Below are 14,504 nucleotides of genomic sequence, written 5' to 3' on the forward strand. Positions count from 1 at the left end.
CAGATGAGCACAATAATCTCAGTCTTTCAGATAAGACATCAGTACCTGCAGAAGCCTTTCCACCCCAGGAGCAGCAATGCTGAGGTGATGTTAAGTAGCAAAGATTTTTGTCTTGTCTTGAAGGGAAAGCAGGGATAAAATGCACACTCAGCATGATTCAGCTTTGGATTGGTTTCTGGGAAGTTGATCAAGTAAAGATCAATCAGGGCCTCAGGACCTGTGGTGGTGCCTCCAGAGGATTCCGCTGTGGATGTGTGCTCATCTGCAACAACTTCCACATGTGCCCTCCTCCCTCAGGTCTCTCTGGGATCCTGGGAGGTGGGCAGGTTCTTCTTCAGAGGGATAAATTATGGGGTTTACCTTTCAGAAGTGAAATTAAATGGTTTTACAAGCACTTTTTCTGTCTTTTTTTTTTTTTTTCCTGCTTAGAAAAGCACCAAAACGGCCACAGAAGTGGGCAGGACCTTTGCCACGATGTTTTCAGACATAACCTTCCGGCAGAAGCTTCTGGAAACCAAAACTGAGGAGGAGTTCAAGGAGGCCTTGGTGTACCAACGCCACTTGCTGACGGTGGCCAATCAGAGACCCTCAGGAAGGAAAGATGGGCGCAAGTCACACGGTAGCAAACACCTCAAGGTGAGGCTTGGCCAGCACCTCTGCCATGCCCTGGTGTCCAAATCCCTCCATCCCTCCGTCATCCATCCATCATCCATCCATCCATCCATCCATCCATCATCCATCATCCATCCATCATCCATCCATCCATCCATCCATCCATCCATCCATCCATCCATCCATCCATCATCCATCCATCCATCCATCCATCCATCCATCCATCATCCATCCATCCATCATCCATCCATCATCCATCCATCCGTCCATCCATCCATCCATCCATCCATCCATTGTCCATCCATCCATCCATCCATCCATCCATCCATCCATCCATCGTCCATCCATCCATCCATCCATCCATCCATCCATCCATCCATCCATCCATCCATCCATCCATCCATCCATCCCTCCATCCATCATCCATCCATCCATCCATCCATCATCCATCCATCCATCCATCCATCCATCCATCCATCCATCCATCCATCATCCATCCATCCATCCATCCATCCATCCATCCATCCATGGGGATTTGGGGTGAGGAGGTGAACATTTGAGGCCAGTGGGTGCAGCAGCATTTCCAGGCAGCTCTCAACACCAACTCTTCCCCAAATTTCTGCTTTGTGCACATCCACCTTCCTCAGATTTGCTATAAATCTCCAAAGAGACACTTTAAGGTGCTGAAGGGATGCAGAGCACTTGGGGGTTGAAATGGTTGCAGGACTTGGATTCCAGATGCTTAGTGAAGGGTGGGATTAATGGATCCCTGCTCCTTGTCAGTCCAAGGTACTTAATCCTTACAATCAGAAGGCTCTGAAGGAAGCTGCTGCTTGTCTTTCCTGCAGCCAAAAAAGCTTCTTGGCCATCTCTGCACGGTAATTTTGCTTAAAAGTTGCCTGTCAGTATTTGGCCTGAATTCTCCCTGTTTGATCTGTAGCTCTGTAAAACATTATTTGCTTTGTACTTAAAAGTTGGAGGGAAATGCTGTAACTCAGCTTTCTTTTCTGGAATTTCCTGTGTGTTGGTCATTGCTTTGTTTTTCCGTTCAGAAATCCATTCTTTAAGCAGACAGCATACCTGAAAAACAAACTGGGCCATCCCCAGCATGCTGTTCCTGTCTCTGCATTACAAATAACCCCAAAGCTTTGGGTTGCTTATAGTGCAGGAGCTGCTTCACTTATCACTTATTTTTTTCCCCTGGAACAGATTTAAGGGGTTTGATCTGCACATCTGGAAATGAGCAAAGCTCGTGTTTTTCCTGTGGAATCCCCTTGCTTATAGGTAGTGCTTTGAACTTTGCTAGACCCCAGATCTGCTCTTAACTTTGCAGAACAAGTCCTGAAACCCTCTTTAAACCCAGGTCATGCAAGGCAGGGATATTTGAAGTAGTAATTTACCTAAAATAGGTTTAACCCTCTACACCTGGCCTTTCAAATGGATTTTTGTTAGAGCAGTTGAAGTGTCTGACTTTGTCTTTTGCTAAAAATAGCCAAAAAAATGTCTCCAGAGGGTTTTCTGCTCTGTGGTTTGGTGAGGAGGGCTGGATGAGACACTGAGCTTGTAGGTTTTGGCCCTGAGACTGGTGATTCCTGCTGGCCTGCTTGGAAAAGCAGCCTTGGCCAGGCTGAATTCTGATTTCTGTAGAGGGTGACACTTCTTCCTTCAGCTCTTGCTTTTGGCATTGACAGTTGTGGGCCTAGATTTGCTGAAGTGTTTTGTCTTTTTAAAACCATTTCATCCTTGAGCTCTTGGGAGATGCAGCCTTTCTATCCCCACCTCGCCCTGCCAGTACAAAGAGCTGGGAAAGGAGATTTCCTGGCAAGCCAAGGTTTGCCTGGAGAAGTGAGGTTGATTTGAGCTCTTAGATTGGATTCCTCAGCTCCTGAGAGCCATCTCCAGCTTTTCCTCCCGTGTGGAGAGGAAGCATTTAATATGAGCACAAACCCATGTGAGACCAGGAGTGTAATTTCAGCCTGTCAGCCACCCCCAGAGAAATAAACACCCTCCCAGGAGCCCCTGGACTGTGACAAGTGAGCTCTCAGGAAGGTGTAAAGTCTCTGGGTGTCATGAAAATCTGGCCTCTTGGGTCCTGCAGTGATGGGAGAGGAACCAAGCCTGAAATTCTGGGTGTGTGAGTGGGATTTTTTGCAAGTGCTTGTTTTTACCTCTGCTGAAATACTGAGGGGGATGTGACAGTCACATTCCCTGCTGTGCCTACAGCACTGTCACTTTGCTTTGGCTCGTCTCAGAGGATTATTTAGGCAAGGCTATGTACTCAATCATAATTAAGTCAGCCTGAAATCCTCTTGTTTACTGAGGCATCTAATTGTGATTTTGTTCATGGAGGAGCCCCTAACAGCTGTGATGTTTTTCTGGCTGTGATTTTGTGTCCTGTGTGGATTTGCTGAGGGGGCTGTGTGTGCTCAGCGTCAGCAGGAGGGGGATACAGAGGATGTTGTGGTTTTGCACAGATTCATGTCCCTGATCTCTGTAAAATACTCCTGCAGCCCCCCAGCACTTTTAGGGAAGGCTGAGGAAGGGTCAGAGTTGTTGGAGCACATTTTTTCTGTTTGGCTTTGTAGCTGGTAAGTGCTGGCTTAGCCTCTTCTCTAACCCAAATAATGGCAAGAAACTGGGAGACATTTGTAGAATGCAAAGTGGAAAAATTCATGAACTTCATCTCTTTGGCTAGGTTGGGGGATAAAAGTGAAACCAAAAAGGGCTGTAACTTTGGAGGCCAGTCTTTCATATTCTGTATTTTTTATCTTTTGTAACTCAGTCTTTTAGCAGCCTTCTACTTTAAGGAAGGCTGGAGAGGGCGTGGAGTGACAGGAGAGGGGGGAATGGCATTAAGCTGAAAGAGGTAGATTTAGATGAGATATTAGGAAAAAATCCTTCTGTCACAGGGTGCCCAGAGAAGCTGTGGCTGTCCCTGGATCCCTGGAAGTGTCCAAGGACAGGGCTTGGAGCCACCTGGGATAGTGGAAAGTGTCCCTGACTTTGGACCTGGGTGGGCTTTGAGATCCCTTCCAAACTATTCTGTGATTCTGTGGTATCTCTGGTGCAGCCCAGGTTGAGTCTGAGGGTAGAGAGCAGAGAGGAAAGCTCACAGGAGGATCAGCCCAACAGAAGGAACAACTTTTCCTGCTGGTGAGGTTCCACTGACACCCCCTACCCTCATTCCACACTCACACACACAAGAAATAAGTGCGTGGAAGAAATCAGGGCGGGTCTTAACCATAACCCTGGTGCCTTGTGGGATGAGTTAGGCAGTGCTTTCCTCCTCTGCACACTCCCAGCTGCCTGGAACAGATTTTGTTCCCCAGAGCCCCCTCCCTGCTGCCCCAGGCCAGCAGCAGCCTCTGCTCCTCCTTCCCTGGAAGATGAGACACCCTGAGCATCCTTTTCCCTGTGCTCACTGCAGCATGATAAGTAAACATCCCAGTCTGAGGCCATTGTGATTCTCTGGCTGACTCATGCCTTCAGGAATCTCTTTCTGGGGGGAAAAATTAAATTGCTTTTCGAGTGCATCTGGCTTTGATGTCCAACTCTGCCACCAAATATGGTTGAAGCACTGAGATTTTTTCAGAAATGCTTCAAATGCAGATGTTTTGCTGGTAACACATCTGTCTGCTCATCCTGGTTGTTCAGGTTAGAGTTGAAACTGTCTTAAAGTTCGAAAAGTCCTACAGGTGCATTGGCACATTGCAACAGAATTGACTTAAATAGCTGAAATCTGAGATGATACAGTCACTGATAAAGGAGCTGCTCCTCTTTTGCACCCCACACCCAGTGATTGCTGTGCCTGGTGTATTCCTCCTAAAGCAAAATATCCCCTTCTTTATTTTGTTTGTGGTACTGATTTTCCAGGTGCTGCAAACAGGTGAGTCCCAGGAGAGAAGGCAAAGCTGTGTGTAGTCCATAAAATGAGCACTGTACCTTTCTAAAGCAGTCATTTTTATCAGTTTCCACATGAGGCAGCCAAAGGAAGAGCTCCCTGCTGCTTTGAGATGATCTGTCAGTGTAAATTTTGTGTCTGTAATTTTTATTTCCCCCCTTACACTCCCTAGCAGAGGTTATAAGTCTTCTGTGCCTGTTTCTGCAACAAATACATGAAATGTTTTAGCTGAGGCAGCTGGGGTTGTTATCACTGCATAAAGGTGCATTTGATTTTCTGAGTGGCTTGTGTGCTCTGAGAGTAACAGGAAAAAATCTGACAGGTGCCTCATTTGTAAGTGTTGCCTACCCTGATGCTTTCCATGTGCTTTCCATAAGGAAGGACTTGTGAGGATTGGGAGGCTGAGAGTCAATAGCAGCTGTCACATATTCCTGACAAGCTCCTCATTGCCTGTGGTGAGCAGCAGATCCTATCAGCAATCCCACTGCACCTTGCAGGCCCCCAAACCAGGAATAAAAGGGAAAATGTTGGATTTTTGGAACCCTTCCCCAGTGTTTTTATTGTGTTTTAAGGGCAGAAATGATGGTTGTGTGGATTTACTCAAGCTTTTCCCTGTTGATGGAGTTTGAGGTGCAGACAGCCTGAATTTCCTCGCATCTTTTGAGGTCTCCCTTTGCCATGGCAAAGCACTTGCTGGGGATCCTCTTTCAGAGGTTTCACATAGATTTAGGAGAATTTTTGTGCTGGCATCTAAAGGAAAAGTTGTGTGAAGGGATGGGGAAGGCACCTCAACCCCAGGACACCCAATGTCTGATCCATCCAGTGGATCCTCAGCTCCCTCACCTGCAAAGCAGGGATGCAAATAGGGATGGGAGGGGGGAAAGGGAAGGAAGGGAGGAAAACAGGGTGGTCTGGGGGATTTTCTCCTTTACAATGCTATGAGGATATAAATTGAATCTGGGCGAGTTTATTTTTATTATCACGACAAGATGGGATTTGAATGCCCTATTGAAAACGAGCCCTCTCGCTCCTATCAGGCTTGAATAAGGAGCTTAATCTCTTTAACAATGCATGAGCCCTTACACTGACACAGCACTTCCTTCCTTTCTTCAGCTGCACGACTTTCTCAGTATTGGCAAGGGGATTTCTGATGACATTGCACGAAGATTCCCAGTGTACGCGCTGGATTTCACCGATGGTACGTTGGCCAATGTTTATGGAAGCGCTGCCCCGAGTGGGGAATTTTTTTTTTGTGATGTGATGTCCTGTTTACAGTGTCCATTCAATGTGTGCTTTGATATGTGTAACAGCTCTCCTGGCCCTTGTTTAAAAGGGTGTTTTGGCAAAAGCCTGTGAATGGGCAGCGTGGAGCACTGGAGAGGAGGCTCCTGCAGCGTTTCCTTAATGAAGGTGCTGGCTGTGCGCGGATGAGGGTTTTAATGTTTATTAAGCGGTGATTAAATGGATCGATTATTACCGTGTGTAGACTCACATCAACTCCTTGCAATCTAATTACTCAGCACTGGCCTGATTGGCCCTTTCTGCTGCCTCTGCAAGCTGGCTCCACACTAATTATAGTGATGCTGTGGGAGTTGAGAATGCTTAAACAAAATGTGAGCTGCAGTAACTCCAGCCCGGTGTTGTGAAAAACAGGATACGGCTCGTCCGCTGCCGCCAGATCACAGGAGCAGCACACAGTGTTTAAAGTGAGCCTCAGCCTGATGCAGCTCCCACAGTGGCCTTGGGGTTTTGAAGAGTTGTTTTCTCCCTTTTCACTCACAGACTTTCGCTTTCTTGAAGGCTGGGCGGAATCTTCAGGGCAAAGTGAGGTTACAGAGCCCCAGCCTGACATCAAAACGTGTTTCCTGCTGCTTGTTGGGGAGCTGGTTAATATATTCAATCTCATACCCAGAAAGTTCAAATAAAACAGAGATTTAAAGTGTAGGCCGGGAGAACCTTGGAGATTTATCAGCTATATCAGGAATGTATCCCTTCCTGCTGTTAAATCCACCTTAGCTCAAGTGTGTGTCCCTGCCTTCCTCAGTGCACCAGGGCTGTGAAGGCTCATGAGATGAAGGTGATTTTCTTTGGATTAGGCTTAAAAAAACCAAGATGCCCACCCAGACCCCAATTTTCAGAGTCTTCTCTTGCAAAGCCATCTTCCACAGGCAGCTTAAGCTTCAGAGAAGCCTGGCCAAGGCTGTGGATGTGTGTCCTCACTCCCTTCCATCCAGCAGAGGAACAGAATGAGATGTTGGCTTAGCACAGGGGTTGAGTGCTGGCTGCTTTGGCACTGCTGGGATGGAACTTATTTTCAGGAGACTTGGTGTGATAGGAGGGCTAATGCTGATTTCTCTGGGGATTTGAGAGTATTTTGAGGAGGATGGGGGATGTAAAATGATTTTCAGGGGAGCAGCAAGGATTTGGATAAAACAGAAACAATATTTGCTGCGTGCATCACTGGCATCAGGTCTGGCAGGGGACTTCAGCTCCTAATCTGGACACTTCATCCCTTTGGCTGTTGCTTTTCAGAGCTGTCAAAAGCTCATTTTTCATTATAAAGGGATTTTGAAGCACTTTAGAAGGGAACTGCTGCAGAAGTGCCTTGTGGGGACCCATGTTCACCTCAAGACCAGAGCAATGTCTGCTGTGCCTGTCTGAGCTCAGCAGGCACAAAACCATCAGATTTTGGTCCTGCAGCCAATTCTGGCTGTCAGCAGATTTAGGAGCCCCCTTCAGGGTCCATATTGTGGCTCTGTCTGCATCCATCTGTCTGGACCCTGTGGGTGCTGCCTCAGCCCTGGGCTCTTGGCTGTGAGCTCTGCAGGCTTTGCACACAATGATGTACGGAATAGGCATAAAATTGGGATAAAATGCAACCACAGGTTAAAAAGTGTCAGTGATTTGTAATACAACTTCTGGAGAGTGGAAAACAGCCCAGTAAAACTCCAGAACTACTTCAGCTCAAATGGGAGGTTCTCATTTTGGGAGCAGTTGTGCCCTTTCAATAGAAAAAGGGGATTTTCTAAAAAATACTCTATGTTAGTATGGCCATTTCTTTTCAGAAACCAGAAATTAGGATGAATTCTTTAAGGAACTGCTTGAAATGAAAAGCAGATGGAGCATGAAGCATGTGCCATAAACCGCTGAGACTGAAGGTGATCAGGAATGTGGAATTCCTGGAGCATCTCAAAGCAGTGGTGCAGCAGAACATGAGGGATTTGAACTATCCCAGTGTCTGCACTCCAGATAGCCACATGTGCACCATCAAAGAGCTCTGAATTATAAAGATGCTGGGTTTGGTTGGTTGGAGTCTCTAAATCCTCAATCTCAGAAGCATCCTGGGGTTTGGGGTTAGACACATAAACCCATCAGGAGCAGGGGGATAAATAATGAGGTTTTTTGTAGGACCAGCAAGTCTTTGGCTAGTTGGAGTTTTGTGGGATCTGTCCTCTTCAAATACTGCACAAATTATCCTTAAAGGAAAAGTCTTTCTCTTTTTTTTTTTTTTTTTTTTTTTTTTTTCGCTTTTTACTCCAGATTAAGAACTCAACAACTTAATTTTGTGGCAAAGTCTTGTGCATTTTACTGAATGGGTCAGAGGATCAAGAATTTTCTAAACTTTTTTCCCAGGATGTTGGTGATAAAGATGACTTTTAATAGATGTCTCCAGCAGGAGCATCTAAAGATGAACAACTGGGCTATGCTGAATCTGAGAATCCTGTAGTTTTCCTTTAAACTTGAATTTACTCCATTTGGCTGTTACCTTTGTGTGTAGGATTCTATCTTGAAAAAACACTGTGACTGAACTTCATCCTGATCCTGTCGAATTGGCTCAGAGCACCTGTGAGTCAATTTTATTACTCTTTAAGCCTCAAACTGGAGCTTCCAGAAATTTCTTTATATTGAGGCTGTTTTGAGAGAAAGGGGATTCTGCCTGGACTCAGATACAAGATTTCTGAAACTCCTGAAAGCTGCTGTCCTCATTCTTCAGTGTTATTTTATGGGACAGCACAGAGGAACAAACACAATTGCAGTGCCCAGTGGGAAATGGGAGGTGCCTGAGATTTTAATGGTGAGCTTTGATGCTGTGTTCTTCAACATCCATATTCCTTCACCTCCTTCAGGGAAAATGAAGGAAAAAGAGGAAAACTGATGTTTATTCTTTCTCCCTGGTTTTTTTTTGAGCTTGTGTCTTTGATACCTGGTTGTGATGGGTGGAAAGTTCTGCTGGAAGTGTGGATTCCTCCCTGTCCTTGGTCCTGCAGGGGGTCCCTAACCAGCTCCTGAGGTCTGCTGGCAGCATCCTTGGGATTTGCTGTGATGTTTTGCAGGAGGGAGATCTCCAAAGCTCCCTGCAATGTGGGCATGCCTAGAAGGCTTTAAAATGTTGGAGAAATTGGATTTGAAAGAGAACTTTTGTTGCTGGCTGTCTTAAGAGTTTAAACCTTGATCTGAACCCAGAGCTGAAATGTTGACCATGGACTGGTTTTGATTTGTGCCAAATCCTCATCAGCTTTCCTGCCTGGTTGCCTTGGCCACCTTGTCTGTCAGGATTCCATTCCTGGGGAAGGAGGGGAAATAAAGGGATTGCAGAGAGGCCTTTCCCTTTCTCTCTGTCTCTCCTGCCTTAGAACAGATCTGGGGGAGCTCGTGCATCACCCTGCAGCCCTTCATCCCTAAATACCACCTGGGTGCCAAAGTTTAACATCCCAAACTTGTCATGATTGCCCAAAACATCCAGCCTGGGTTGCTTTGGGGTCTTTGCGTGTCAGTGGTGGATGGGAATGTTCTAAAGATGCATCATGTTTTGTGGATGGATGTTGCCTTCCAAGAGACCCAGGATTTCTTGGGGAATGGGCTGAAGGAAGTGAGATGGAAAGGGAAAGGAGTGAGCCTTGATCTGATTTTTCATGCCTCTCTGCTCTCAGCATATGCTTGGCTTCTGCTCCAAACTCCCTGAGTGAATTTCCTTTTCCAGTTGAGTTCTTAGTCCCACTTGTTCTGTGATTTATTCCTCACAGGACTTCAGGGAAGATTCATCTTCACAACTTTGGGCAGAGTCCAGCAGCCACCACATAAGTGAAAGCCCAGCTTGAGGGCTTTAGGAGAAGTTTGTAATTCTGAGTTTTACAGTGTTTTTAATATGAAAATTTTTTTTTTAATTAGGGCTTTAATAAACACATCCTTGCTGCTATGCTGCAGGTCATTGTAATTCAATTTTCTTTGCACAGGATGTTTCAGAGAATTGGGAAGAAACATTAACAGGCAGTTCAGAGAATGTCCATCAGTTGTGATTTTGATTTAGTAAATACACAATTAATAGACTTCAGGAGCTGTAAACCCAGTTTTTATGGCTGCTGGTCATTGAGTTACTGCTGTGGAATCCCAAGCAAAATGAGGCCAGAATTGCTGCAGTTTCCCCTGAAACTGTAACTTTGTCTCTACAAACTGTGAGATTTCAGAAATCCAGGCAGGTAAAATGGAACTGTCACGTTGATGAACATAATTGCTCCCCATTCCAGTGTGTAGCTATACCTTAATTTCAGGGGAATGCTCCTGTAATAATCAGCTACTCAAATTCCACAGCTGGACCAAGAGTTGATTTTTATGCTATAAATTTCCATGGTGCAGGTGGAGTGACACGTTTTTCAGTGGCTTTATGAGCCTTGTCACAGATGAAATATCATCAAAATGCATCTCACCTTCTTCTGAATGAAGCCACAGCAGTCCATGGGCTGCAAAACATCCTGAAAATGTTTCACCAGATATTGGCTTCAAAAAGGCAGAAGGGTAAATGTGATTAATGCTGGATTTCAGTGCCTGTTGCTGTACAGGTGGATCTGTACAAGGTGAGGCAATGTTTGGTCGTGACTGCAATTAAAGAGTGAGCAGTCAGCTTTGGGAAGGAGTGTGTTTAATTATTGTCTCCATTACAAAGTGAATTTCACTGCCCACCAGAAGGATTCTTGATCCTAGAATCTTATCTGGCTGATTATGCATTAAAGAAAGTGCTGGAAGTCTTGGACCCAGCCAGGATGAATCACAGAATCACTGAAGTTGGGAAAAACCTCCAAGATTAAGTCCAAGCTTTGCCCAATCCCCACCTTGTCCCCAGCCCAGAGCACTGAGTGGGCTGGGCACTCCCTGGACAGCCCATTCCAGTGTTTAACAACCTTTTCCATGAAGAAATTCCTCCTGATGTTCAGCTGAACTCCCCTGGTGCAGCTTGAGGCCATGTCCTTATGCATAAGGACCTCCATGACCAGCAAGGGCTCCTTTGCCAGGATGGAATCTGAAAATGAAATTTTGTGATGCTCTTCAAGGTTTCTTCCTTCTGCCCTCTCATACTACAGTTTAACCACCTGAACCTTTTAAAAAAAGATATTATTTGCTTCTCTGGACCTGGTTGTCCTTTCAGAAATGATTTCAAAGCTTCCAGGCATCATTGCCCCTGACCTTTCATATTGAAAAGACTCCCTTGTCCAAAAAGCAATATTTTGGAGTGACAGAGAATCCTCTGAACCAGGGTGTGACCATGTCTGCTCATGGAACCACCCCTCAGCCCTTTGTCTTCCAAATCCTTCATTTTCTCTAAAGGCTTCAAGCAGTTTGGGCTGTGAGGTTGGAGTCAGGATCACAGGATGTCTTCATCTGTGAGAATTAAATTCCAACCCTTTGGGTTGCCAGGAGTGGTCAGGAATGTGACCTGTGGTTTCTGGATCTTCCCAATAAATGCAAAGGAATTTGCCTGGGAACAGCTGGGTCTGATGACTCCCAAAAGGTCAAACTCATATTTGCATGCTTGAGGTGTCTCTTGTCAGGTTTTAGCCTGGACTTTGAGGATGCTGAGCATCAGAAGTGCTGTTTGTGTCTGTTCCTCTCCTGCCTGCAAGCAGGCACCTCACAAGGTGTCCTTTATTCATGTGGCTGCCTGTTCATTACACATCACCTTTGATTTTTGGGTTTTTACATCCTCCTCCCATCCTTATCTCTGCCCTGCAAATGGTGCAGAAAGCAGATGTTAAATAAGATCCCAAAGTCATTGAGAGATTTTTGTTCTTTTCGTTCTGGCGATAAAGATTTTCAGTGTGGCACCAATAACCTCAAAAGCCAAACCCTCCTTTATCTGATCCAACTCTTTTCTTTTTTTTTTGTTTTACCTCTCTCAGCAAGGGACTGATGCTGCAAAAGCTTAGATAGACATTTGGCAGCTCAGGGCAGATTCCTATGTGGGAATTCTTGGCTCTGGAGCCTTCCAGAAAGGGGAATTGGGCAGCTCCAAGCACCTCCAGCTGTTTTAGAGGAACAGCACCATCAAGGATGGTGGCACAGGCAGCCTGGAGGCTGAGGAGACTTTTTCCAGTGCATCCTCTCTGTTCTGTGGAAAAACTTGTGTTCTCCTGGAGCAACATCAACTGCTGTCATCTCATCCTTTCTCCTGTGCATCCCCAGTGAGCTCATATCAGCATCAGCCTGAAAACAGGAAGGGGGAAGGGAAGCTACTTCAGAGGCTCTTAAATTCATATTCTGACACTTTAATTCTCTTTCTGGCTGCTTTGTGTTTTGGCCTGGTGTGTTTTTTTCCGATGGAGATGAGAGGGGTGAGTGGATGGAAAAGAGAGAGGCTGCTCTTTCAGCAGGGCTTGGTAAATCAAACCTCAGTGTAGCCATTCCTGACCTCTGGGGCTGTTTGTTTTTTGTCCTTCTGCCATTTTTTGGCTCAGAATAGCATATTATTGATCAAACCTACAGCCTTAGACTTCTGTCTAGGGAAAAATGAAGTGTTTCATGTTTTTCTGCCCAAGACAAGAGTAGGGAAGACAAGAGATTGTTGTGAAGCTCATTAGGGACACAGTCGAGAATGCCGGAGAAGTTGGTGTTAAAAAGGCAGGAGTGGGGGTTTATGAACCCTAAACTTACAGTTTCTGCCTTGATCCTCTTCCAAGCTATGGGGACTGACAAAACTGAGCAAAAAGCTTCTTGTATTTCCTGTTTTGATGATGTCAAAAATGTCTGGTGGCAATTTTGGTGCTACTTCTGGTCCCAGATGAACAGAAGAGTGTGGGTTGTGCATAATCAAATATTAACAGTTTGGTTACATATTTAAAGTGTGGACTGAATTTCTGCTTCTCAAGATGAACTAACAGTGGCTGATGTGAGAAGGTTTTCAGTGCTTTACCAACACAATTTTTATTGTGGTTTGCCCCAGGTATTATTGGGAGCAACAAAGCTATAGGGAAATACATCACAACCATGATCTTTCTGTACTTTGCCTGCCTCCTTCCAGCCATTGCTTTTGGGTCCCTCAATGATGAAAATACCCGAGGAGCTATTGGTGAGTTCATCAGTTTTGTGCTTCTTAAACTTACCAGTTTTGTGCATTTGATTCCATGTATTCAAAATTTCATTATGGTCACAGAAAGTTCTGAGAGTTTTTATTTGCAGAGGGAAAACAAACCCAAAATCATGACTGAAGGATTTTTTTTCTAATTAAGTTTATTGCTTTTGTTAAAAACCAGAAAAATTGAACACTGCTTTGGGTGTTATCATCTGACTTGGACTGATACAGATGTATGTTACTGTATTTTTGAATTATGCTGACTTAATGTAATTATTTGCACATTTTTCTTGGTACAAGCTGCTGTGCTTTTGACCTGGATTTGATTGCCAGCATTGAAATCCCTGGGACAGAGCTAAACATCATCCTTTATCCCAGTTGTAGAAGCAGTTTGTGCTGCAGTCACAGTTCAAACAAGCACTGGTTGTGTCTTATAGGTGTTAAAATAAAACAAATACATTTAAAATGTATATAAAACAAAATAAATACATTTAAAATGTATATATAAAATAAAACCATACACATTAAAAATTCCAGAGTCCACCAGTTAACTGAACATCTGGAAACCAAAATTATGGATACGAATAAAGGCTCACTTTTTGGTTTATGAGTATGTCACCTCTACACTCTATAAACATTTCTTCTTCTTATGAGTGGTTGGTTTCTGTGCCCTGTGGAAGCTCCTGGATGAGGCAGGGATTGACCCAACTCCCTGTTTTTGTTTCCACCCTCCCCAATTCCAGATGTGCGGAAGACGATTTTCGGGCAGTGCATTGGAGGGCTGCTCTACGCCCTCTTCTCAGGGCAGCCCCTGGTGGTGCTGCTGACCACAGCTCCCTTGGCCATCTACATCAGTGGTGAGTCTGCAGTGGGGGGTTTGAGGGATTGGGACTTTGGGTGAGAGCTTTGTAGAGTTTGAGTTGGGTTTATTTGATAAATTGATGTTTAATGGCTGCTATCAGGGAAAGTTCTCCCCCAGAGGGTGGTGGGGAGGGGAACAAGCTCCCCTGGGGAATTACAGGGCACAAAGTCAAGGAATACTTTGACAAGGCTCTAAAGTACATCATGGGATTGTTGGGATGTCCTGTGTGGGGCCAGGAGTTGGATGGATAATCCTGAGGGGTCCCTTCCAGCTCAGGATGTTCTGGAATTCAAAACCTGAATCAAATTCCTCCCCTTTCCATCACCATCAGAATATCCTAAGTTGGAAGGGACCCACAGGGATCATCGAGACCTGGTTTAGTTCAAATTGTTTTTCTGAAGAAATCATTTTGCAGAGAAAAAAATTCATGAAAAGAAGCATTTCTTCAGCTTCAGTGAGGAAATCTGTTTAAGTAATGGTTTTCTCATGTGACTGCGTTTAACCAGCTTGAAACAAAGTTTTTTGGGTCTGTTGAGTTTTGAATTTTTCTAATCAATGTTTTAAAGTATCATCAGCAGCTTTCCAGGTACAGCAAGCTGATCTCAATGAACTAGAGATCAGCCAAAGGAACAAGCTCAGTATCTGTGGGGATAATCAGAGGATGGGCTGTGAGCAGCTGCAAAGAGCAGCTGTGACACCCCTTGCTCAACAGCTTCCCAAAATGTCACTGAGAGCAAATGCCAACTGCTTTTGTGGCCTCAATCCCTAGAAAAATTGCTTTGAGCTGT

The 14,504-nt window shown here is 45.0% G+C and overlaps 1 protein-coding gene across 5 annotated transcripts in view; it reads left to right on the top strand.

Moving 5' to 3' along the window:
* Positions 1-14,504, top strand: part of SLC4A11 (solute carrier family 4 member 11) — a 98,206-nt gene that overhangs the window by 58,198 nt on the left and 25,504 nt on the right. For all 5 annotated transcript variants that reach the window (XM_063157858.1, XM_063157856.1, XM_063157857.1 and 2 more), the window contains 4 exons: positions 430-636; positions 5,627-5,711; positions 12,726-12,851; positions 13,598-13,711. In XM_063157858.1, the coding sequence (XP_063013928.1) occupies positions 430-636; positions 5,627-5,711; positions 12,726-12,851; positions 13,598-13,711 (532 nt within the window). The remainder of the gene's footprint in view (positions 1-429; positions 637-5,626; positions 5,712-12,725; positions 12,852-13,597; positions 13,712-14,504) is intronic.

The sequence above is a fragment of the Melospiza melodia genome, chromosome 5 (genome assembly GCF_035770615.1).
Source record: "Melospiza melodia melodia isolate bMelMel2 chromosome 5, bMelMel2.pri, whole genome shotgun sequence".
NCBI lineage: Eukaryota > Metazoa > Chordata > Aves > Passeriformes > Passerellidae > Melospiza > Melospiza melodia.